This window comes from Gossypium hirsutum, chromosome A12 (assembly GCF_007990345.1).
Source record: "Gossypium hirsutum isolate 1008001.06 chromosome A12, Gossypium_hirsutum_v2.1, whole genome shotgun sequence".
Classification (NCBI taxonomy): domain Eukaryota; kingdom Viridiplantae; phylum Streptophyta; class Magnoliopsida; order Malvales; family Malvaceae; genus Gossypium; species Gossypium hirsutum.
Window position 1 is genome coordinate 107036913 of NC_053435.1, and position 23168 is coordinate 107060080.

Sequence of the window (23168 nt, forward strand, 5' to 3'; positions counted from 1 at the left end):
ACCCGTGAGTTTTGTGTGGGAAAGACTAAGACCCTGTGGCCCAAGGGATAACTATCAATGAAGTCAATAATTACAACACTACTTCCAAAATGATTGTTTTTTTATGGGTAAACTACACCAAGGTTACTAAACTATTAGTAAATTTATGTTTTGATCACTTATTTTTAAAAAGTTACAAAATGATTATTAAACTATCCGAAAGTTTTTATTTAAGTTATTGGGTTGTAAAAATCGTTATTGTATGACATTCTCTATTCGTATCGTCTCCACTAATCGAAATCTCTCATTCCCTCCTCTTCTATAGTTTATTTTTTTCATAAAATAACTTTGAATGTCACGAATTTTTAAATCAAAATCCAAATGACTTTCTTTTCTAATCTCTGACACTGATGGTTCCATCAACTTAGATCTAAGATATATTCTTCTACTCGTCAATGGGTACTAATCTATTGTATTAATTATCGAATCATTGCTTGGAGCTCGTTAGCCAAACTTTAAAAAAAAATTACAACATACTTAAATAAAAACTTTTGAATAGTCCAATAAATATTTTATAACTTTTTTAAGTTCGATAATCAAAATGTAAACTTATTAATAGTTCAGTGACATTAAATATAATTTACCTTTTTTTATTTATACAATGCTTACTTTTATAAATAACTCTCTTATAATTTAAAGACGGTTGAACCCACATTCTTATAATTTATTACAATTACAACAACATGAGCTTAGCGAAGATTTAATCAACTTTGCTATTTCTATTCATTATATTTTTATTTATTTAATAAATTTATTCTACTCTTTATGCTTTTTTAAAGTTATTTATATTACTTTACTATTTACAAAATCACTAATCGAGTTTGAGAGTACGAGTTAAATTACACAATTCAACATATTTATTGTTTAGAAAAAGAAAAAGAAAAGCATTTTTTTATAGCAAAGAAAATACCAAAAGTAGAATTGGAAGAATATTGGATTTCGACTTAAAAAATAAGAAGAATATATGCATGTATTTATATTGGACCGTTTTTATTTAGAAATGGAGACATTGGACCATTAGGAACTTGGAATCATTTTTTTTTCCGTTGAAAATGCTTGATAGAAATTACAAAAGATCTTCGAGAACAATGCAAGTCCCACCAGACGAATTCAGGGGGCAGCCGGGAAAATGGAAAATTTTAAATTTAAATAAATAATGAAATTATAAATTAGTATAAAATAAAATTATACTTAACAATGTCATAATATTAAAAAAGTGAGTGATGAGAGAATAAAGCCTCATTGTAGTATTTATCGTATGATCAAAACAACCTCGTGAATAGATTATAAGTTCATATCAAATAGTTAATTAATAGAGTGTTTTGTTTTTGTCTTGATATTATTTTTGTCTTAATTAATAAAATTATTCACAATTTTTATTATTTTTAAGATAAATTTATTTCTTAAATATTTTTATTATATTTTTTATTACACCCAAATGTTGGTGCATGTCATAATATAGACAATAAAAATATCATAGAGATCTTTATACTAGAAGTTAGATTACATTTAGTCTCTTTTACTAAAAAAAATAGACAAATTAGTCCATACACGTTAGATTAGATAGCAAATTGGTTATTTTTTTAAAAAATAATTCATTTCTACAATTAAAAATTGGTCTCTATACATCAGCACGAAGTACATGTGATATCCCATATGTCACTGTTTGATTATTCCTTTAGACATAACAATTTTTAATAGTATAATTAAATGAATTTTTTAAAGTAACATTTGAGAAGTAAGATTTTAGAATTAGAATTTAGTTTTTTAAAAATAGTGTAAATTAAGTACTGAACGGGTTGAAAATGCCACAATAATAATTTCTCAAATCCTAAGATTTAATAAATATCTATTTAATAATAAATTTGAAATTCTTAAAAAAAAAATTAGATTTGACAAATTCATGTTTTTATACTTTTTATGATATACATTATGTTGAATCTCAAGAATTTTATCTACATGCATTTTATTTCTACAATTTACCCAATAAATAAAATCTAAATCCATATTCCTAAACGGAACATATAGCTATTGTAGAGTGAGTAAATTGATATATTTTAGTAGAGTAAACAAACCGGAATATAGATAAATGATGAATTTATTTTTTAATATAATTTATAGAAATTAATTTACCTATTTTTTAAATAAAATAAATGAAATACAATCAGATAATTAATTATTTTTACCAACGTAGGACTAATAATTTTAAGATTTATTCATTAAAAGTAAATTTAGACCGTCGATAATAAAGAATCTGAACATCCGACGGCTCTGATTCAATGCCATTTCTACCGAGACATTCCCTCAAATGCGGAATCGGTAATATGCACACCCGAACAAAGCTAGCCTCTAGCTCCGCCAGGACCGCCACCACTTCTCTCCCTTTCCCAAAAGCCAAACATTGCTCCGGATTTGGACTCGCCCTGACCGAAAAAGAATCACCACAACCTGCAACGGCGAGTCCAAATGAACGATTCCGATGCCCCCAAGTTCGACGACGATGAACGACAAGAAGACATCAGGATGCGATTGAGGCCGTCGGATAGCAACGTGACGGAAGATCAGGAGCCCTTTATGGGAGTTAAAGTCCGACGAAAAGCCTCCCGCCGTCATGAATATAAAGGAGACTACATGGATATCCCCTCCCGTCCTTACTTAATGAAGATTTTGCAAAAACAAGGTTATTTAACTCTTTTTGTTACTTGCAGCGTTAAATATCATATCAATCAGGTGCTATTGTTCAATATAAGCGTTAAATCTCAGTTCGTATTTGATATGATCAGATTGTGAATGCCTGTTCTTGCTTGAAAAACATTGTTAATACTTTCTTTCTTTTTTAATATGTAAGATCTAAGCTAAGGCACACAGGAATTTAGTCTAATAGCTTGACTGAATTGATAGGATCTTTTAGGATTTTATTGGTCTGTGTTGAAGTTCGAATCAATTTAAAATCTAGATCATAATTTGAGGAAGGTTGTTTCTTATTCTTATTTGATTTTAGCGCTTCGATCTAAGAATAAAATGATATAAAACCTGCAGGTGACAAGCAAGTTTTCTTTGCTGATAAAGTTCTGAAGTTCACTTCAACGGGAAAGATGAAACGGCGGATTCTTATGGTGACTGATTTTGCGGTTTACTTGGTTGACCCTGACACCGGTACGCTTAAGCGTCGGATAGCTTTAGCCGCTGTAGATAAGATATGTTTGAGTGAACTAAGCGATAATTTCTTTGCAATTATCGTTCCGACGGAATATGATTTACTAATGGCTAGTACTCGCAAAACTGAAATTGTTACCGTCTTGGTCGATGCTACCAAGAATGCTTCTGAATATGAACTTGAGGTGGATTTTTCAAATAGGTATTAGTTATCGATTCAACTGCTATTGGCGTGTTTCAATTTGTTTGTTGCTTTGATTCAATCGTTAAGCTTTGTTTTGAACTAACATGATTGTGCTCAATGTAGATAAAATTTATTAACATTATGCAAACACCTTTGTATTCTAGTATAACTGGTTGATTGGGGCCTTCAATTCGGGGTCTTTTATTTGTTATTTCATTCATTTCTTGATATGTGCATTGGTATCTCCAAAGCTTCCATGTCTGTGAATCATGTTGAAAATGGTTAAATATTAGTTGTTGAGATCATTCACCGACAAGAATCAATGTTCTTGTTGAAGAGGAAATAGAGAAGATAGAGCATATCTGCTTTAGAAGCAAAGAGGCACCCAGAACTTTACTAACAAAGAGAGGGATGTTTTACCTCTAGAAGATATAATTTAGCCTAAGACCCTTTATAGTTGTTAGATATCTGCTATATTTTTGCTTATAGATGCCATTTCTAGGATGGCATGAGTTAGTGGCCTAAATTTCATTTACATCAAGCTTCTAGTTGGCGAAAAATATCCTGCATAATAATAGTTGGTTTAGTTGTTAAGAAGGGACATCTTTCCTTTTTTGCAATTTGATCTTTTAATCTTCCATTTGAAGGTAACATTTCCCTGGTTTTATTAAACGTTATATTCTTTTGTTAGGTTTGAATATAATGCTTCAGCTGACCTCGTTAAGGAAGTTCAGTTTGAGGAAGCCGAAGGTACGTGACATGATGCACTTAACACTTGTAGAATACTGGTTTTATGTGTCACTGAAACATGCACATTTATGCAAATCTCAGGGAGTGTTAGGACAAGAATTGTGAAGAAATAAGTAGAAATTGCACTCGTCAAAATCTAAAGGTGAAATGGACTCATCGCACTTTGTGGAAGGTTCTGCTCAGCTTGGAGGCCACCCCCAAAAGTATGTACCATATTCTTGTCCACTTTAATGTATTGTTTTGTAATTTTTATGTGAGAAAAATGGTTGTATAAACTCTTTGCATGTGTGATATCTCCATACTAGGTAGAAATTGTCACAATAGAAGATGGTCTCCTTTGCGTAGCATTAATGAAGTAATACTATTATTCTGTTGTGTTGCAATCCATTGTGACATTGTTGTTGTTAATTAAGGAAAAACTTCTTGAACCAATAAGCTGAATATTTAAGGTATCTTCTCAAGTTGTTCTTGTAATCAGTGTATGTGAACCCGAACCTAAGAGTATATCCAGAAGTCCATTCGAAGTCATCCAAAAACGCCCACATGTAGTGACCCTTCATGTTAACACCCTCCCTGCCAAAAAGTTAAAAAAACATTGAATTCAGCAATAAGTTAAGGTAAAGCTAAAGTTGATTTATGAATTGAGTAAATTTTGTTCTAAGTACTCACTGAATTGCTTTTAGAAGGCACTTTAAGTGGCCGTCAAGGTATCTAATCCTGGTGCTATCTTTGAGTGCCTCTTTTACCGTCAATGAAGCATTTTTTGCTTCAGCCACCCGTGCACCGAATAATCAATAAATAAAATAGCTTATTGGTTCAAATGCATGAAAAAAAAATAGGTTAAAATGTACTCCAAGTCCCTGTACTCAAACATTTGGAATTTAGTCCCTCTTCTTTTCAGATTTCAAATTTTGTGTTCAATTGTTACCACTGTTATAATTCTTTTGTTAAATTCATGTTCATTGTAATGTCTTTTTATTTTATTTCAAAACATCATACCAATGAATTTAACATAAGAATTTTAATGATGTTAATAATCAAACTTGCATTTTAAAATCCAAAAAGTAGAGGGATTAAATTCCAAATGTATAAAAAGTATAGGGACTTAGAGCATATCTTAACTCAAGATTAAAGACTCAGGCAATGTGGCTAACCATTCTCTGTAATGTAAATGGTCGGACTGTTATATTTCTTCTTTAAATATAGCAGAAGGTCTCTCAAACCCTTTGGATAATTGAAAAGCCAGCTCACATCAGTCTGCAAAATTATTGACACCAATATTTTGGTCATCAAAATGGCTGTTTGAAGAAGGCAGAAACAGGGGGAAAAGTTTTTTTTTCTCGGCTGCAAGAACTTACGGGTGTGCCGATCGGAACTCCATTCTTCTCAGCTGCAAGAACCAAAAGGTATGTTAATGATGATGGAAGTGTTTTATTTTAGGGTTCAAATATAATAAGATAATAAGCTGTGGATTGGAAAGTCATTAGCATACTTGTGAGATTTACTCCGGCATCAGTAGGTAGGAAGGGAGTATTCGATGGACCATTTTCTGCATAGTTAGTGGTGTAGTAATTTGCACCAAGGAAATCAATTGACCCTTTTAACAGCTTTGACTCTGCTTCAGTGAATTTGGGCAGTCTATTTCCTACCAATGATTGCATGCTCTTTGGATACTCACCATATATTACTGGATCCATAAACCTACACAAAATTTGGCACGAGTTATCAGCGAGTCGAAATTTTCATTTGCAACACCTTAAATACGATTATAACACGAAAAGTAACATGAATAACGGATCTAGTATTCTTTTCGATTCACCATCCAGAATGGAAATCCCGAGCCCTGGAAGCTGCCTTGCGGTCCGCGGTTGTATCAAATTTTGGTTCAAACCAAGTGGTTACTAAGGTGATTCCAATTTTTCCCTTTTGAGATGCCTGCACTTTCGATCACTATTAGGGGGGTTCTATTATATGTAGATGATTCACTTTTGCCCTTCATTTTTATTTATTTAAAATCGGATTCGAACCTGGTATTTCTTTCTATAGAGATTGACGGCAGCTGCATGGGAAAGAATAAAATGATGGGCTAAGATATAAGACTGGGTTGAAGAGGGAGGTAAGCCAGTGGCAAGGCCTAAGCTCCACCCATTGGGTTCATTCATAGTCACCCAGTGCTTGACTCGATCCCCAAATGTTTTAAAGCAAAAATCAACATAATCTACAAAGTCATCCCGGTCAAGGAAAGAAAAACAAATTAATCTCTCTTTTTAATATATAGATGTTGAACTAAAATATTTTAGATTAAATGAAAAATCCACCATTTTATTTGAAATGATTAAGAGAATACATATTGTTAAGGGATTTTGACTTTTGTTTGGAGCCGATAGGCTTCTTAACATATATGATGTTGTTTTCGGAGTTCTGTTTTTTCAACTTTGTTGAGAATTTGAGAACCTAAGTGTATAAAAAAGTAGCCTAAAGAGGTGGTGGGTTTAAAAAGTGAGAGCACCTTATTGAGTGTGAGATAAGACAAATAGTGTGTTGCGTGCTCATGTCTACCCACAAAAAAAGACAATATTTGTGCTTTGTGGACTTTAATAAAAAAAACCTATCAATTCTCGATATATTTTGAAGGAGATTAAAGAACTTACACAATTTTGGGACTTGAAAATCCACCATATTCATCTTCAAGAGCTTGGGGATGATCAAAATGGAGTAAAGTGACAAAGGGCTTTAAACCATTGGCAAGAAGATCATCTATGAGATTGTTGTAAAATTGGACACCCAATCGGTTTATCCCGCCACTAAGTTTCCCCGCTGCAAAATAAAGACCATAAATTTCAATTTTAATATTAAAATAATTAAAATCAAAATGGGTAGATTAAAAAGAATGATCTTACTGGGTAAAATTCTAGTCCATGAAATGGAGAATCTGAAGGAATCCAAACCAATTTTTTCATAAGCATAATATCTTCCTGTAGAGCATTAAATTAAGTGATTTTTGTTAGACGATATAATGGCCAAAAATGTTAATATAAATCTAAATAATTAAATAATATTTTATTGGACAACAAACCTTGTAACGGTGATAAAAATCAACTGCAACATCTCCTGTACTTCTATCAACAATTCTTTCTGTCATAATTAGCCAAATTTAGAATTTTCAATAAAATAAATTGTAATTAATTATAATGGACATTTATTTTATGAAAATTATTTAGCATATATTATTATTATTATTATTGGATATAAATACCGAGAGTTTGATTTTCAATAAAGAAAAACCAAATACAGAGTGAGGGCAAAACAGGAAAGTAAATATCCACCCTTAGCTGTAACACACAAAAGAAAACATAAAGCAAAGCAATAACTCTCGGCAGCTTTGTGGGTAAATGAAAAGACATAAAGCAAACCCACTATCAATTCAAAACACTAAACAGCAGCAGAGAAATTTAAAATTTTCTCTAAAAATTTTGATAAAATTTGGCATATATTATTCCCGTAAAAACAAAGGACATATTTTATAGATAGTTTTTTTTTTTTGAGAGATATTTGGTAATGAAAGGGATATTATTATTGAAAATCCTGATAGTGTTTTCAATGTCATTGCGCATATATATATTCAATTGAATTTTATTAATTTATTATTTTTCATGCTTAAATTGTTATTTTCAATATAAAAACTTGAACTTTGGTCTAAAAAAACCTCACCTCAATTTTCTGCTTTTTGAACTTTTATTGCATTCTATATTTGGTATTGAATATGGAGTATTAATTTGAATTTATTTCAAATAATTAATAATTTATTTTAAGTTTTTAAGTCGTAACATGAAAAATTAGTGAACCTGGATGTTTTCTAACGAGAATGTCCCATACACTTGGTCCTTTTCCATCTTCAAGAGCTGCTCCTTCGATCTGCAATAACGAAATGAGCAAGGAATTAATAATAATAATCATCCCTGTACCACTTTTTCAACTTAGGTATCTAATTTTTTTTAAAAAAATTAAACACCAGTTTTACAAATTATAACAAAATTAAATATTTAAATTAACATAAATTTAGTTCAAAGTGTTTTTAACTCGCTTTTTACTTGGTTCAATCGATTTTATACCGGTTTATTCTTCCTTTAATTTTATTGTATCGAGTTTCAATTTAACCAGTGAGTTCGGTTCTAACAACCATATGATTAATTTGTTATACAAACTCAATTAAAGATTAAAATTAAGGTTTTCAAAATCTGATTGATGATCAAACCAGTCAGATATCAATTCTCAATCTGATTGGTCTGTCCAGTTTTATTAAATAAGTTATTTAAAAAATATATAGAAAGCCATCTATTCAACTAGTTCAACCCCTTATTTTGAACAATTATTTTTGGATCTAATCATTTCAATCTGCTGATCCAATTTAATTCCAATTTAATTCTTAGTCTTAATATATAACTAATTAACTAATAGGGGTTGGAGAGGTACCTGGTAAGCAGCCGACCCAGCACCGAAAATAAAACCAGGTGGAAAACAGCTTCGGTTAAATGGCCTCCATTTATGACTTGCTATTGCACCATCCATGGCTACCATTAGCACCAGCAAGCACAGCAACAACGCCCCCTTCATTCCCATTTGTCGTATCCCTCTCAACTACTAAATACTGCTAATCATATAAATATATATATATGGCAACATGATATTAAAAAAGGAAATAAATAATAATGTTCCATTAAAGTTTCTTGACACATGGTACTATACATTTGAAGTAATTATTGATAATTTGGATAAATTACTCTTTTACTCCTTGTCTTTTAATTTTAAGTTATTCATGCATTTTGTTTAAATTTTTCCTTAAAAATTTTTATATATCAAATATAAAGTTGATTTTAAATAAATTATCTTTTTATTTTAATATTTTACTTAATCAAATCAACTTTTAATGTTATAATATTAAATTGTTAAGCTTAAAATATAGTTAAAACACATATTAATAACATTTATCAAATTAAATTTATAGATTTTAAATATAATAAAAATTAATTATATTCATTGATTAAAGTAGAGCAAAGATAAATATAAAATTACTAAAAATATATAATATTTGCAGTACTAACATTAAAAATAAATTAACTTAAAAATATATAAAATAAAAAACATGTAATAAATTATTAATAATATAATATATTAATATTAATATTGAAACCATGATAAATTTTTGTATTATTTTAATATTAAATATTTTAAAATAAATTAACATTAATATAAATTATTCTAAAATAATTAATATTTTAAAAAATTTAATATCAAAATATAAAATATAAACATAGTTTTATACATTTTCAAATTTATTTTACTTTTATAAAAAAATTACTTTACAAAACAAAAAAGCATTTATTAATGGATAAAATATTATCACTATAAATATAAAAATCGTCAATATAAAACAATATATATATATATGTTGTCAAATGGGATATTGTGACGAAGTATACGTCAATGCTATAATAGTGTGCCGATATAAAATTTTAGCACGGTAAATTTTCACCGGTATGCATCTTCTGATTTATACTAACGGTCTTTTGGTTAGTAAAACTCTTGCCGGCAATTTTCTACTCATTATTTTAATACCTTTTACTGATGATTTCTTCACCGTGAGTCATTTACCGATGTACTTTTTCATCCTAAAATTTATGATAGAAAATTTAAATTTTACATTTTAAAAATTATAAAAAATTATGCATTAATTTAACTAATTTCGTGGAATTATCAATTTATAAATTTTATTTCAAATAATATAAAAAAATCACGCAACAAAATTAAACAATTAATTTACTCCCTTTTGTCGTAATCAAAGACCAAAGAACACTTTAATCAAAGACCAAAGAACACTTTAATCAAAGAAGAGGCCATGATCGTGTTATAATTCTCTCGGATAGCCTGGATGTCATTCGTGATATCCAAGGAAGCAATTCTGCCACCTCAAACTTTGCTTTAATCAGGCGAATTCAGAGTATGCTATCTCAGTAGAGTTCATGGTGTCTGTGCTATATTCCTAGAGAACAAAATGAAGCTACTGATTGCATGGCAAAAGAAGCATTATCGTCTAGAACGGATTTGCGATTTTTTGATACTTTTTCTCTTAAGGTTCGGAATCTGTTAGATTTAGAATAGTCAAAAGGGTTTTTCTCTAGTATGTTGGATGTAACTAATTAATTTTTTCTTTTTTGTTCTTCACAAAAAAAAAAAAAAGACCAAAGAACACTTTTTGTAGCTATAGAATAATTCTTGGTTCAACTGTTACCTTAAAGCAAGCATCATGGTGATAAATTATTACCCTTCCTTTGTCGACCATATATAAAATTATCATATGAAAAACACGTTTTAAAGCCTGTGAGAAAAATAAATTAATAAAATTAAAAGGAGAAAAAAATGAAATTATTAAAATATGATCGCTTTGAGGTGTGTAGGGTAAGCATTCAATAATTGCATCTTTCTATAAAATATCCTTTCATAGAGACGTATCTTTTGATGGGATATTCTTTCATAATATTTTGTTATTTTACAAGATAACTCTACATAAAGTTATAACTTTATAAAATAATTTTGCGTACAAAAGTTACATTTTTACAACACAACTATTCATTAATAATTATAATTTATTAGGCTTTTGTAGATAATAAAATATTATTACCTACCAACGAAACTTGATCATTGGCTGAGTCACTTGCTTAGACTTGAAGGCTCGTTCGAAAAGTGGGAGGGTTTGAGCAAAAACATAGGCCCAAAAATTAAGTTATGATAAAAAAATAAGATCTGATCTCTAAATGAGCCAGTCCTCAAGTAAGATTTTTTAGTCAGGGCCCAGCTCAAATCTAGCTAAATTTTTTTTCTACTACTGTTTTGTTGTTGTTTTAATGTTATTTTATTTTTATATTACTACTATTTTATTGTTATTGTTTGGATATTGTATAACTCTTACTTTATTATTAATTTTGTTACTATTTTAGTGGCATTTAATTGCTAAGTTGCAACTATTTAAGTATAAAGATTCTTTTTTATGTATTTTTAACTTGTTGAGAAACATTTATTTTAATGTTTTTCGTGTAATTTATGTATTATATTTTTTAAAAAAATTATATAAAAAATAATACCGATCGACTGGGTTGAGCTCGGGTTTAACATTTTTTTTTATTTGATATGAGCTTACACAAATTTTAGGCCCATTTTTCGGGTCGAGCAGGGACTAGACCTAAAAAAGGGGCCTAAAATTTTGTATCAGCTCGACCTATAATCAAGTCTACTACCAATATTATAAACTATTAACAATATATGCATTAGAAGTTTAGAGGCACCTAGAACTTTAATGTATGTTTTGTAATTTTTATGTGAGAAAACGGTTTTTATAAACTCTTGCATGTGTGACATCTCCGTACGAACGATGTAGAAATTGTCACAATAGAAGATGGTATCCTTTGTGTAACATTAATGAAGTAATATTATTATTCTATTGTGTTGTAATCCATTGTGACATTGTTGTTGTTAATCAAGGAGGAATTTCTTGAACCAATAAGCTGAATACTTAAGGTATCTTCTCAAGTTGTTCTTGTAATCAATGTATGTGAACCCGAACCTAAGTGTATATCCAGAATTCCATTCGAAGTCATCCAAAAAGGCCCACATGTAGTAACCCTTTATGTTAACACCCTCCCTGCCAAAGAGTTAAAAAAACATTGATTTCAGCAATAAGTTGAAGCTAAAAGCTAAAGTTGATCTATGAATTCAGTAACTTTTGTTCTAAGTACTCACTGGATTGCTTTTAGAAGGTACTTTAAGTGGCCGTCAAGATATCTGATCCTGGTGCTATCTTTGAGTGCCTCTTTTACCGTCAATGAAGCATTATTTGCTTCAGCCACCCCTGCACCGAATAATCAATAAACAAAATAGCTTATTGGTTCAAATGCATGAAAAAAAAATTAGGTTAAAATATACTCCAAGTCCCTGTATTCAAACGTTTGAAATTTAGTCCCTATTCTTTTCAGATTTCAGAATTTGAGTTCAATTGTTACCATTGTTAAACTTTTTTTGTTAAATTCATGTTCATTATAATATTTTTTTTATTTCAAAACACCATACTAACGAATTTAACATAAGAGTTTTAATGATGTTAATAATCAAACTTGCATTTTAAAATTTAAAAAGTAGAGAGATTAAATTTCAAATGTATAAAAAGTATAGAGACTTAGAGTATATCTTAACTCAAGATTAAAGACTCAGGCAATGTGGCTAACCATTCTCTGTAATGTAAATGGTCGGACTGTTATATTTCTTCTTTAAATATAACAGAAGGTCTCTCAAACCTTTTGGATAATTAAAAAGCCAGCTCACATCAGTCTGCAAAATTATTGACACCAATATTTTGGTCATCAAAATGGCTGTTTGAAGAAGGCAGAAACAGAGGAAAAGTTTTTTTTTTTCTCGGCTGCAAGAACTTACGGGTGTGCCGATCGGAACTCCATTCTTCTCAGCTGCAAGAACCAAAAGGTATGTTAATGATGATGGAAGTGTTTTATTTTAGGGTTCAAATATAATAAGATAATAAGCTGTGGATTGGAAAGTCATTAGCATACTTGTGAGATTTACTCTGGCATCAGTGGGTAGGAAGGGACTATTCGATGGACCATTTTCTGCATAGTTAGTGGTGTAGTAATTTGCACCAAGGAAATCAATTGACCCTTTTAACAGCTTGGACTCTGCTTCAGTGAATTTGAACAGTCTATTTCCTACCAATGATTGCATGCTCTTTGGATACTCACCATATATTATTGGATCCATAAACCTACACAAAATTTGCCACGAGTTATCAGTGAGTCGAAATTTTCATATGCAACACCTTAAATACGATTATAACACGAAAAGTAACATGAATAACAGGTCTGGTATTCTTTTCGACTCACCATCCAAAAAGGAAATCCCGAGCCCTGGAAGCTGCCTTGCGGTCCGCGGTTGTATCAAATTTTGGTTCAAACCAAGTGGTTACTAAGGTGATTCCAATTTTTCCCTTTTGAAATGCCTGCACTTTCTATCACTATTAGGGTTGTTCTATTATATGTTGATGATTCACTTTTGTCCTTCATGTTTATTTATTTAAAATCGGATGCGAACCTGGTATTTCTCCCTGTAGAGATTGACGGCAGCTGCATGGGAAAGAAGAAAATGATGGGCTAAGATATAAGGCCGGGTTGAAGAGGGGGGTAAGCCCTGGCCGAAGCCTAAGCTCCACCCATTAGGTTCATTCATGGTCACCCAACGCTTGACTCGATCCCCAAATGTTTTAAAGCAAAAATCAGCATAATCTACAAAGTCATCCCTGTCAAGGAAAAAAAAAACAAATTAATCATTCTTTTTAATATATAGATGTTGAACTAAAATATTTTAGATTAAATGAAAAATCCACCATTTTATTTGAAATGACTAAGAGAATACATTTTGTTAAGGGATTTTGACTTCAAAAAATGTTGATTGTTGGGAGCCGATAGGCTTCTTAACATATATGATATTATTTTCGGAGTTTTGTTTTTTTAACTTTGTTGAGAATTTGAGAACCCAAGTGTATAAAAAAGTAGCCTAAAGAGGTGGTGGGTTTGAAAAGTAAGAGCACCTTGTTGAGTGTGAGATAAGATAAATAGTGTATTGCTTGCTCATGTTTATCCAAAAAAAATACAATAATTGTGCTTTATGGACTTTAAAAAAAAATCATCAATTCTCGATATATTTTGAAGGAGATTAAAGAACTTACACAATTTTGGGACTTGAAAATCCACCATATTCATCTTCAAGAGCTTGGGGATGATCAAAATGGAGTAAAGTGACAAAGGGCTTTAAACCATTGGCAAGAAGATCATCTATGAGATTGTTGTAAAATTGGACACCCAATCGGTTTATCCCGCCACTAAGTTTCCCCGCTGCAAAATAAAGACCATAAATTTCAATTTTAATATTAAAATAATTAAAATCAAAATGGGTAGATTAAAAAGAATGATCTTACTGGGTAAAATTCTAGTCCATGAAATGGAGAATCTGAAGGAATCCAAACCAATTTTTTCATAAGCATAATATCTTCCTGTAGAGCATTAAATTAAGTGATTTTTGTTAGATGATATAATGGCCAAAAATGTTAATATAAATCTAAATAATTAAATAATATTTTATTGGACAACAAACCTTGTAACGATGATAAAAATCAACTGCAACATCTCCTGTACTTCTATCAACAATTCTTTCTGTCATAATTAGCCAAATTTAGAATTTTCAATAAAATAAATTGTAATTAATTATAATGGACATTTATTTTATGAAAATTATTTGGCATATATTATTCCTGTAAAAACAAAGGACATATTTTATATATAATTTTTTTTTTGAAGGTAACATATTTTATATATAATTATTTGGTAATGAAAGGGATATTATTATTGAAAATCTTGATAGTGGTTTCAATGTCATTGTCCATACTTTTTCTTCTATTGAATTTTATTAATTTGTTATTTTTCATGCTTAAATTGTTATTTTCAATACAAAAACTTGAACTTTGGTCTCACCTCAATTTTCTCCTTTTTGAATTTTTATCCCATTCTTTCTTTGGTATTGAACGTTTTAATTTGAATTTATTTCAATAAATTAATAATTTTTTTAAGTTTTGAAGTCGTAATATGAAAAATTAGTGAACCTGGATGTTGTCTAACGAGAATGTCCCATATACTTGGTCCTTTTCCATCTTCAAAAGCTGCTCCTTCAATCTGCAATAACGAAATGAGCAAGGAATTAATAATAATAATAATAATAATAATAATATAGTTTAATTACAATATCAAAGCCTGAATTAACTTACCTTATATCTCAATTAATTTCTGGTCTAATTTTCAATCTAATCAATCTAACTAACTTAACTTATCCGATTTTAAATCTTAAATATAGTGTACATATTAATAGGAGTAGGTAAGCTACCTGGTAAGCGGCTGATCCGGCACCGAAAATAAAACCAGGTGGAAAACAGCTTCGGTTAAATGGCCTCCATTTATGACTTGCTATTGCACCATCCATGGCTACCATTAGCACCAGCAAGCACAACAGCAAAGCCCTCTTGTTTCCCATTTGCCTTATCCGTCTCAGCTCCTTATCTCTCTATCTATACCTCTGTATATATATATATATCCAACTGTTATAGAGAACGGCAAAAATGGCCGTCCAGGTTTAAAGAAAGATTAATAAAAAACTTGGCATTAAATTAAAGTGTGCGGTCAAGTATGATGAGCACTTGATATTGACTCCCACATTATATTTTATGGGGTTAATATAGTAAAGGTATTATGGAAATTTTGAATTGTATTTTGTCTTTTCTATTAAAAAGATAAGTAAATTAGTTCACGAAAGTTAGATTAAAGAACAGATCGGTTTTTATGTTTAAAATTTTGTTCACTTTTTACGTTAAAAATCGGTTCTATAAGCTTAAGGTACACATGGCATGCCACGTCTCGCTATATGACTATTTTATTAGTAGCGCCAATTTTTAACAGTACATATAAATGAAAATTTTAACAAAAAAAACCAATTTTCTCTTTGATTTAATGTATATGATTTTCTCTTTGATTTAATGTATAGGACTAATTTGCCAATTTTTTAGTATAGAGGGCAAAATGTAATTTAACCCCTAGTATAAGGGCCTCCATGGTACTTTTACTTATTAATATATTATTTGGTACCTAATTTTAGTTTCAATATTCAATTTGATATTTAAGTTTTTTTTTCTTGTTTAGTTTTAATGTTCAATTTGACATTTAGACCAAATGGCAACATGTGATCCAATGAATCCAATGAATGTTTGACACCTATACTCTAACAGAAAAAATATTGATGCTTAATTAGAAAAAAAAGTTGAATTACTAAATTGAAAATTAAAGTCGAACTTAGATACGTACTTAAGACAGTGTCAAATAGAAAAAACTCTAGTATCATTAATATTGAAACTAAATTCAGATATTAAATAAAAAAATTAAATATCAAATTTATCATTAAAATAAAAATTAGATACCAAATAATATATTAATTTTTGACCTGGTCAACGTAAAAATAAAGACAGAAAACTTGGAAGAGTAAAATAAATATATTAAATTTGCAGTAAAATTGATAAAAGACAAATGAAATTGCCAGCCTTTTTTCTTTTTGTTGGTCAAAGTACATGGCTGAAAATGTCCAACAACATACTTCATCCATTTTCCGCCACTATTTCTCCAGAAGGCATTTAAATTAGATAAATTCGCGCGAAAAAATATTTGAAAAAATTCCAGACGAGACGCATTATTATTTAAGAATAATTCATTATTTTACTTGCAATTTTTTTTTGTATTTTTCAACAAATATATTAAATAAAGGAATTATATAATTTTTAAATTCTAAATTTGGTAATTAGGGTCATTTTAATAATTATATTTTTTGGTCTGCCTCAGTCCTTGAATTTAGTAATTAGATTAATTTTGATCTCAAAATTTAGATTCTATTAAGATTTGATGATGTAACATATGTTACTAAAACAAGATAGGATCAAATGGACTGAAAATTGATCGATATAATGGTTCAAATAAAGATGTTGAATTGATTAACTTGAAAACTAGTAAAAGAAAGTTTTTTTTTTATTTCTAATGTTCTGATCTAGTTATTAAACCATTGAATGTAACTTTAAGATTTTACTACACCATCACTTGAAATTTAAAAAATTGTCACAAAATCAATTTTTATATTTTTAAAATTTAGAGACCAAAATAAATCTAATTGTCATGTTTAAGTGCATCAAAGTGAACCAGTAACAGTAAGGGGTAAGAAATATTAAATTCAAATATTTTTTAAAAAACTCAAACATCCTAAAGGTATGATTTTTTTTATTATTATGTTTTGTTTTTCAGAAATATAAAATGTTTGCTAAAATATTTGAATGGGGTAAAACTGGAATACTTGTAACAAACTCTTAAGTGCTTATATCAAACTAGTAGAAGTAAAATACATTACATGTTTTGTTTGAATATAAATCTTATAAAATCTCATTAAAATTTTCCTAAAAAATCTGGACACCTTCCTTGTTATTAAAAGTCAATTTCACAATCCCATCAATTACTTGTTGAGAACATACCTGTAAAAATTGGAATGCGTCCAAGTTTTAAGAGAGTCGGCAGAACAATTCGGCTAGATGCTGAAGTTCATTTGCGAGAGAAAACACGCTTAGAAGCAAAATAAATGGTGCTGTGCTGGCCTGCTTGCCGGGCCATAAGATTCTGAAACTTATATTTGGTTATGTTTTCTAGTACATTGGTTGGACATGAAATAAATCTTCCAAGTAATGGCAATTCTCGAGTGGAGGTGTTTATAGGTTTCAGTCAAAGTTTAAATATGATATATATAATATTAGTATTTATAAGTTTAAGCTTAATTTTAAGTCTGTTCATATTAATTTTTAATTTATTTATATTTAATATTTAGTCATTTTATATATTAAAAATATAACATTTTAATATGTTTATATTATAGTATTATATATTACTAAAAATTTAATTTTTTTTACATGTTAAAATTACATAATATATATAATAACAAAATATAATATATTACAAATTTAAAAAATAAGTCGAGTTAAGTTGAGATTGGACCTTGAATGCTTGATGTTAAACTAGGCTGAGCTTCCTCTCGTTGTTCTTCTTGCTGCAGCCTTATCCCTTTTCAAAATATTCTTCCCTTAGGATCGCCTTTGGAAGCCGGAACGTAGCGTTCATGATGATCCAGTGGGAGTTCCTCACAAAGCCAGATAGTATAAATAGCATTCATTGTAGTGATGGTAAGCTTGGACAAGTAGCCCAACTCTTAAACAAGTGTACTTGGAAGAGAACAATATTCTATTTGAGTGCTAAACATCGCTCTCAAAGTTGTCTCTCGACACTAAACCGCACCTCTTGATACATGAACATACTAAACCATGACCGTTAAAAAGTGCTTTGCGCAAGTAGGACAATGCATGACCTCTATGTTCATACACAAAGCTCTACATGTAGAGCCGGAGAACAAAACTCTGTGAGTGCTCCACTCCTCAATGATCGTTTTTCAATGCAATGATATTCAAAGAGAACAATACTCGATTTGTGTGGTGTTCCGCACCATCAAAACCCCATAATGGTTGATTTTGGGTTCTGTAAAAACAGTGTGAAACTACAAACCACGAGATAAAAGAGATCGAATAAGACATTCAGTGAGCAAAACCATACTGTTTAAATGATACAGTAGCCAAAGTATTGGCCTTTGATCATAGCTATATCAGAGGCTAGCTAAACTAATTCATTAACTTAAATAATCAAAACCCCTTTTCCCTTCTCCCTGTTTCATAAGCAAATGATAATTTCTCTTCTTTATTGTGATTCATAAGCCAAAAGAATCTCACAGTGGAACAGTAGAAGAGGAAGTTGTTTCAGCTACTGCATGAGGGATTGATGTTGAAGCAGAGGCTTCTGATTTAGTTTCGAAAGACAATTGGTTTCCATTGTTAACTCGCCGAATTTCCTCCACCATTTTCACTAGTCCGGCCATTTTCGGTCTCTGCTCCACTACCCTCGCCACACAACTCATTGCAATTTGTAGCATCTCCACCATTTCCTCCTCTATATTCGGATACCGTAGGAGTTCTACATCAAACACTTCAGCGGTCCACTCTTCTCGAACTACCGAATGCACCCATCTCACCAAATGAACGATCTCCTCCCCACTGGTGGCATGTATTGGAGATTTCCCGGTTAATAGCTCGAGTAAAAAGACCCCGAAACTGTATACATCAGATGCTTGAGTTGCTTTCCTTGTATCAGTTACCTCCGGGGCACGGTAACCTGCAGCACGCATTACAGGCAGAGGCATCGGGCTCATCACTGCTGCTAAACCAATATCTGAGACACAACCGTACCGTTCTGAGTTAAGGAAAATGTTGGAGGCTTTTATGTTTCCATGAACAAGCTTGCCATTGTTTTGTGTGTGGATAAAGGCAATGCCTCTAGCAGCACCAATAGCAATTTTAAGCCTAGTTTCCCAGTCCAACGGTGTCCGGTCTTCGCCCCTTTTACCTGAAATTGAGGATCAAAAAACAAATTACAGTAAACAAAACGGACCCAAATTCATCATTGTGCAGCTCAACTGTATACAAGGTAAGCATATTACCATGTAGCAAAGCTGAGATACTTCCAAGTTCATAGTAATCATGAACCACAAGCTTCTCATCTTTTGAATAATAATATGCTCTAAGTGCAGACACATTCTCGTGCCTAATATGACCGATCACCTCCATGTGTTGCTCAAACTCCCGTTTAGCTGAGGTTACTTCTTTCAACCTCTTCACTGCCACAGTGGTAGCATCCTCCAAGGCTGCTTTGTATGTTACACCAAATGTACCTTTCCCAAGCACCTCAGCTGATGCACTCAACAAATCCTCAAGATCAAATGCAAGATTACAACCCTCGAAAAAGATAAGCCTGTTGTTGTTATCGTGATTCGCAGAAGCCTTTCTCTTCAAAGGGATTTCTTTCTTTGGGGTATTTTCAGGGACTCCTTGTTCCTTTTGTTTCTTGGATTGACAACAAATGATCAAAAGGGCAACTAATATGAACAGCACGCAGCAACTTCCTATTATTATCCCCAACAATGCAGGTTCACTGAGGTTTTTTCCTTTCTTTGATGGTTGACCATTAGGCGGCTGGCTTGGAATAGGAGAAAGGCTACTATTTGCTGATGAAAGGTTGGTATTACCAGAAAATGCCCAACTTGGGAATCTTTCGAGGGAGTTTGGGATGACCCCAGTGAGATTATTATTGGATAAATCAAGCTGTTGTAAGCTAGGGATATTGATATCCGGAATATCACCTGAAAGTGAGTTATAAGAAAGATTCAAAGCTGTAAGGTGACTGGATTTTGACACTGAAGGATTAATGCTTCCATTGAAGCCATTGTTTGAAAGGTTTACAATTGTAAGATTATTCCAAATGGAAAAATCAGGTAATGGACCAGAAAAATTGTTGAATTGAAGGTAAAGTGTGGTTAAGTTCTTGAGTTGGGCAAAATCAGAAGGGAATGAACCTGAAATAACATTGGATCTAAGGCTCAACACCTCAAGAGCTGATAACCTACTCAAAGTGTTACGTGGGATAGGACCATGAAACCCCATTCCTGGTAAATGCAGACCTATAACCCTGGAATGATCATTGTTACATGCCACACCAACCCAAGTGTTGCAAACAGAGTCTTGTTTGCTCCATTTGAGAGACCTTGAATGATGAATATGTTGAATGAAATCTAACAATGCTTGTTTGTCTTTAACTGGTTCAGCAACTATGGATGTGAAAATTGTCCCCAATAAGAATATGAACAATGGGTTCATTTTCATTTTCTTGCCCATTTTTCCCAGCTGCTTCAAAATCCCAATAATTCAAACCAAAAGATTCTCAGTAAAAAAAGGGTATATATATCCATATGAACTTGAGTAATTAACCTAGAGTGTAAAAGTATAATCATTAAAAGAATCTGTTGGTGGGCTATAATCAGTAGTTAAACAATAGAGACGTTTGTTTTCAAAACTTGTATAAAAAAAGATTGACTTAAATCACTTGATTTTAGGCGGAATTGCTTCAAAAGCAGTAGTTTTAGGTGAGTTAGGTCTGTTTATTTGTTGACTTTTCATTCTTTGTAACTTTTTCCCCTATTTGGTTACTGAGAAAAAAATGTCTAAAAAAAAAACCTAACAAGATAAGGAATCTAATTTAGCCAATCTAAAATTTAAAACTTAAAAGAAATTGAAACCCATTAACTGTTGTCCACTTAGCAACCCAAACATGACTGAAAGTTCAATACTACCATTCAAAATTTTCTCGGCAACCAAACAGCTAATATGAAAACACCAAAGAAGAAAAAAAGACCAAGAACTTACTTGCAGAGAAAAGCCCAGAAAAATTGAAGAATTTGGCAGATTAATCCCTGTGAAACAATTAAAAGGAAGCAAAGCACATTATACAATAATCAAATGAAACTAATCCATTAGATAATCATTTGAGAGATATTTATGAATTATGAGCTGTTCTTGCTTGAGAAAACAGCACCACATGCAAAAAAAATGATAATAATAATTATAAAATAAGCTACCATCCATTAGATAATCATTCGAGAAAGAGAAAAAAAAAAAACAAACAAAAACCACAGTCCCCACATGCAAATATTAAGTACTCTTTTAAATAAATACCGCAGGACCAGGAAAAACCATGGGAAGCCAAAAAAAAGGGTAAGAAAATCTGATACAAAACAGAAGCTTATTTTTAAATTTTTGTATTCATTTGAGCTAAGAAGAAAAAAAAGATTAAAGGAGATGCTGTGAGTGTGGGGCAGAGCACGTACCAAAAAATGAAAAATTAGACCATTTGTCATTTACTTTTATTTTCTTGACAAATGATGATGATGACTTCCTTTTTTTTTAATTTATTGTGAAGAATATGATATAAACTTAGTGAATTTGAGCAAATCAATCAAATTAATTCCATTCTTTGAAACTGTTTTTAACTTGACATTAGTAAATTCTTACGAAAGCCTTTTTTATGAGGGAAATTAAAAAACATTTAATTACGGTTTTAGTCCCTTAACTATTTTAAAAGTTTGGATTTAATTTTTTATTTTTATTTGACATAACTTAGTCCTTCTAATTTTATTTTGTTGTCATTAAAGTGAGGAGTTGAAAAAAAAATCTGTAAAATAGTTTTAAGCATTGTTTTCAAAATCGAATCGATGGTCAAATTGATGAAATTATCTATTTTCAGTATTCATTGTTAAAAATAAAAATATTAAAATAAATATTTCAGGAAAAAAATTGAAAAAAAAGCAATAAAACATTAAAAATTATAAACATATTTAAATAAAAATAATGACATAAACATCAATTTTTATAATTTTTTTTTAATTTGGGATGGGCTTTGATCGGTTGGCTAGTATGTTTAGGGTTGATTTTTCTTGGGCCAACAACATTAAAAAAAATCAAATTTTCGGTTTTTTTATCGGTTCAACCAGTTTTCGATTTACAATTCAAAACGGTTCGTGGTTCAACTAATCTAATTCATCTCTTAATGTCCAAAACCAATCGGTTCTCAATTTGACCAACTAGGTCAATCTAGTTTAAACAACAATATATTTAAGCATTTGGCAAACATAAATTTATTTTTGATTGAATTTTATTATTATTTGGTCATGTGATTGAATAATGATAAAAAAAATTGTACTATTACTTTAATTTTTGAACTAACGGCGTTAACAATTTTAATTTCATAATAATAACATCATAAAAATAGAAAATAACATGTTAAAATAGAAAACATGGGCATAAATTAGACCTAAAAAGCAAAAAGGTAAACAATCTAACTAATTAATAATTTTTTATTGTGATTCTGTTTTAGTCACCTAATTATGAAAATTTTTAATTTAATTATTAAATTATCTAAATTCAGTTTTATAGTCACTACGCAAGTATGTCTAGAACGGTTAGATGATGTGGCTTTTTATTCCATAGATAAATTATCCCGTATCTCAAGATATTCAAATATTGAAACTAAAATAAGAAAATAAGGAAGGTTTGTCTCGAAACATAAAATTATAGTCAAGTGGCCAAAAAAAAACTCTTATAGACAATTCATGTAATTTATCCGATAAATAAACAGCCAGATCATTGAACCATCTCAGACTTAATGGCATAGTAACTTAAAAAGCCAAATTTGGATAATTTAGTAATTAAATTGAAAAGTTTAGTGACTAATTAGGTTATTTACCCAAAGAAAAAAAATAAAGACAGAAGGTGGGAATTGAAAACACACACGCGCCGGTGACCTAACAATAAACATAATATAAAATTATTAGAGAAAGGGACGTTAGCGGCACGCTCTAGATTATAGACTTTGACTTTAAAGATTCGTTGTGGGCTATGCCTCTTATTTACTATTTATTA

At 30.6% G+C, this 23168-nt stretch overlaps 2 protein-coding genes, 2 long non-coding RNA genes and 2 pseudogenes across 9 annotated transcripts; 3 read left to right on the forward strand and 3 right to left on the reverse strand.

Annotated features, from left to right (window-relative positions):
- The first annotated feature begins 2317 nt into the window (after window positions 1–2317).
- On the forward strand, window positions 2318–4512 carry LOC107942312 (myosin IB heavy chain). Its single transcript, XM_016875962.2, has 4 exons — window positions 2318–2719; window positions 3079–3397; window positions 4071–4129; window positions 4211–4512. Exons 1-4 carry the CDS (start codon window positions 2506–2508, stop codon window positions 4240–4242), a joined length of 624 nt encoding a protein of 207 aa, XP_016731451.1. The 5' UTR covers window positions 2318–2505; the 3' UTR covers window positions 4243–4512.
- LOC121211182 (beta-glucosidase 13-like) lies at window positions 4302–8772 on the reverse strand (annotated as a pseudogene).
- Window positions 5383–6772, forward strand: LOC121211183 (uncharacterized). Its single transcript, XR_005906537.1, has 3 exons — window positions 5383–5535; window positions 5956–6035; window positions 6176–6772. It is a non-coding gene; the product is annotated as an uncharacterized lncRNA (long non-coding RNA).
- A 2816-nt stretch (window positions 8773–11588) lies between the features above and the next one.
- Window positions 11589–15374, reverse strand: LOC121211184 (beta-glucosidase 12-like; annotated as a pseudogene).
- On the forward strand, window positions 12480–13585 carry LOC121211185 (uncharacterized). Of its 2 annotated transcripts, XR_005906538.1 has the most exons (3): window positions 12508–12658; window positions 13049–13158; window positions 13299–13585. It is a non-coding gene; the product is annotated as an uncharacterized lncRNA (long non-coding RNA). The 2 variants fall into 2 exon arrangements; XR_005906539.1 differs by having other exon boundaries at window positions 12480–12658; window positions 13049–13585.
- Window positions 15375–18294: 2920 nt separating the features above from the next.
- LOC121211186 (probable inactive receptor kinase At4g23740) lies at window positions 18295–21742 on the reverse strand. 5 transcript variants are annotated; one of them, XM_041083677.1, is made up of 4 exons: window positions 21578–21742; window positions 21117–21163; window positions 19358–20597; window positions 18295–19263 (listed from the first exon to the last, which is right to left on the reverse strand). In XM_041083677.1, exons 3-4 carry the CDS (start codon window positions 20586–20588, stop codon window positions 18590–18592), a joined length of 1905 nt encoding a protein of 634 aa, XP_040939611.1. In that variant the 5' UTR covers window positions 20589–20597; window positions 21117–21163; window positions 21578–21742; the 3' UTR covers window positions 18295–18589. The 5 variants fall into 5 exon arrangements, with proteins under 5 accessions (XP_040939611.1, XP_040939609.1, XP_040939610.1 ...); XM_041083675.1 differs by having other exon boundaries at window positions 19358–20600; XM_041083676.1 differs by lacking the exon at window positions 21578–21742 and adding an exon at window positions 21426–21551.
- Window positions 21743–23168: the final 1426 nt, after the last annotated feature.

Bases quoted from the DNA above. Each gene is read 5' to 3' on its own strand.
- LOC107942312 (XM_016875962.2), top strand. From the start codon at position 2,506: ATGAACGATTCCGATGCCCCCAAGTTCGACGACGATGAACGACAAGAA. The intron at 2,720-3,078 runs GTTATTTAACTC...TAAAACCTGCAG, and splicing joins GAAGATTTTGCAAAAACAAG to GTGACAAGCAAGTTTTCTTT. The intron at 3,398-4,070 runs GTATTAGTTATC...TTCTTTTGTTAG, and splicing joins GAGGTGGATTTTTCAAATAG to GTTTGAATATAATGCTTCAG.
- LOC121211186 (XM_041083677.1), bottom strand. From the start codon at position 20,588: ATGGGCAAGAAAATGAAAATGAACCCATTGTTCATATTCTTATTGGGG. The intron at 19,264-19,357 runs GTAATATGCTTA...CCTCAATTTCAG, and splicing joins TATCTCAGCTTTGCTACATG to GTAAAAGGGGCGAAGACCGG.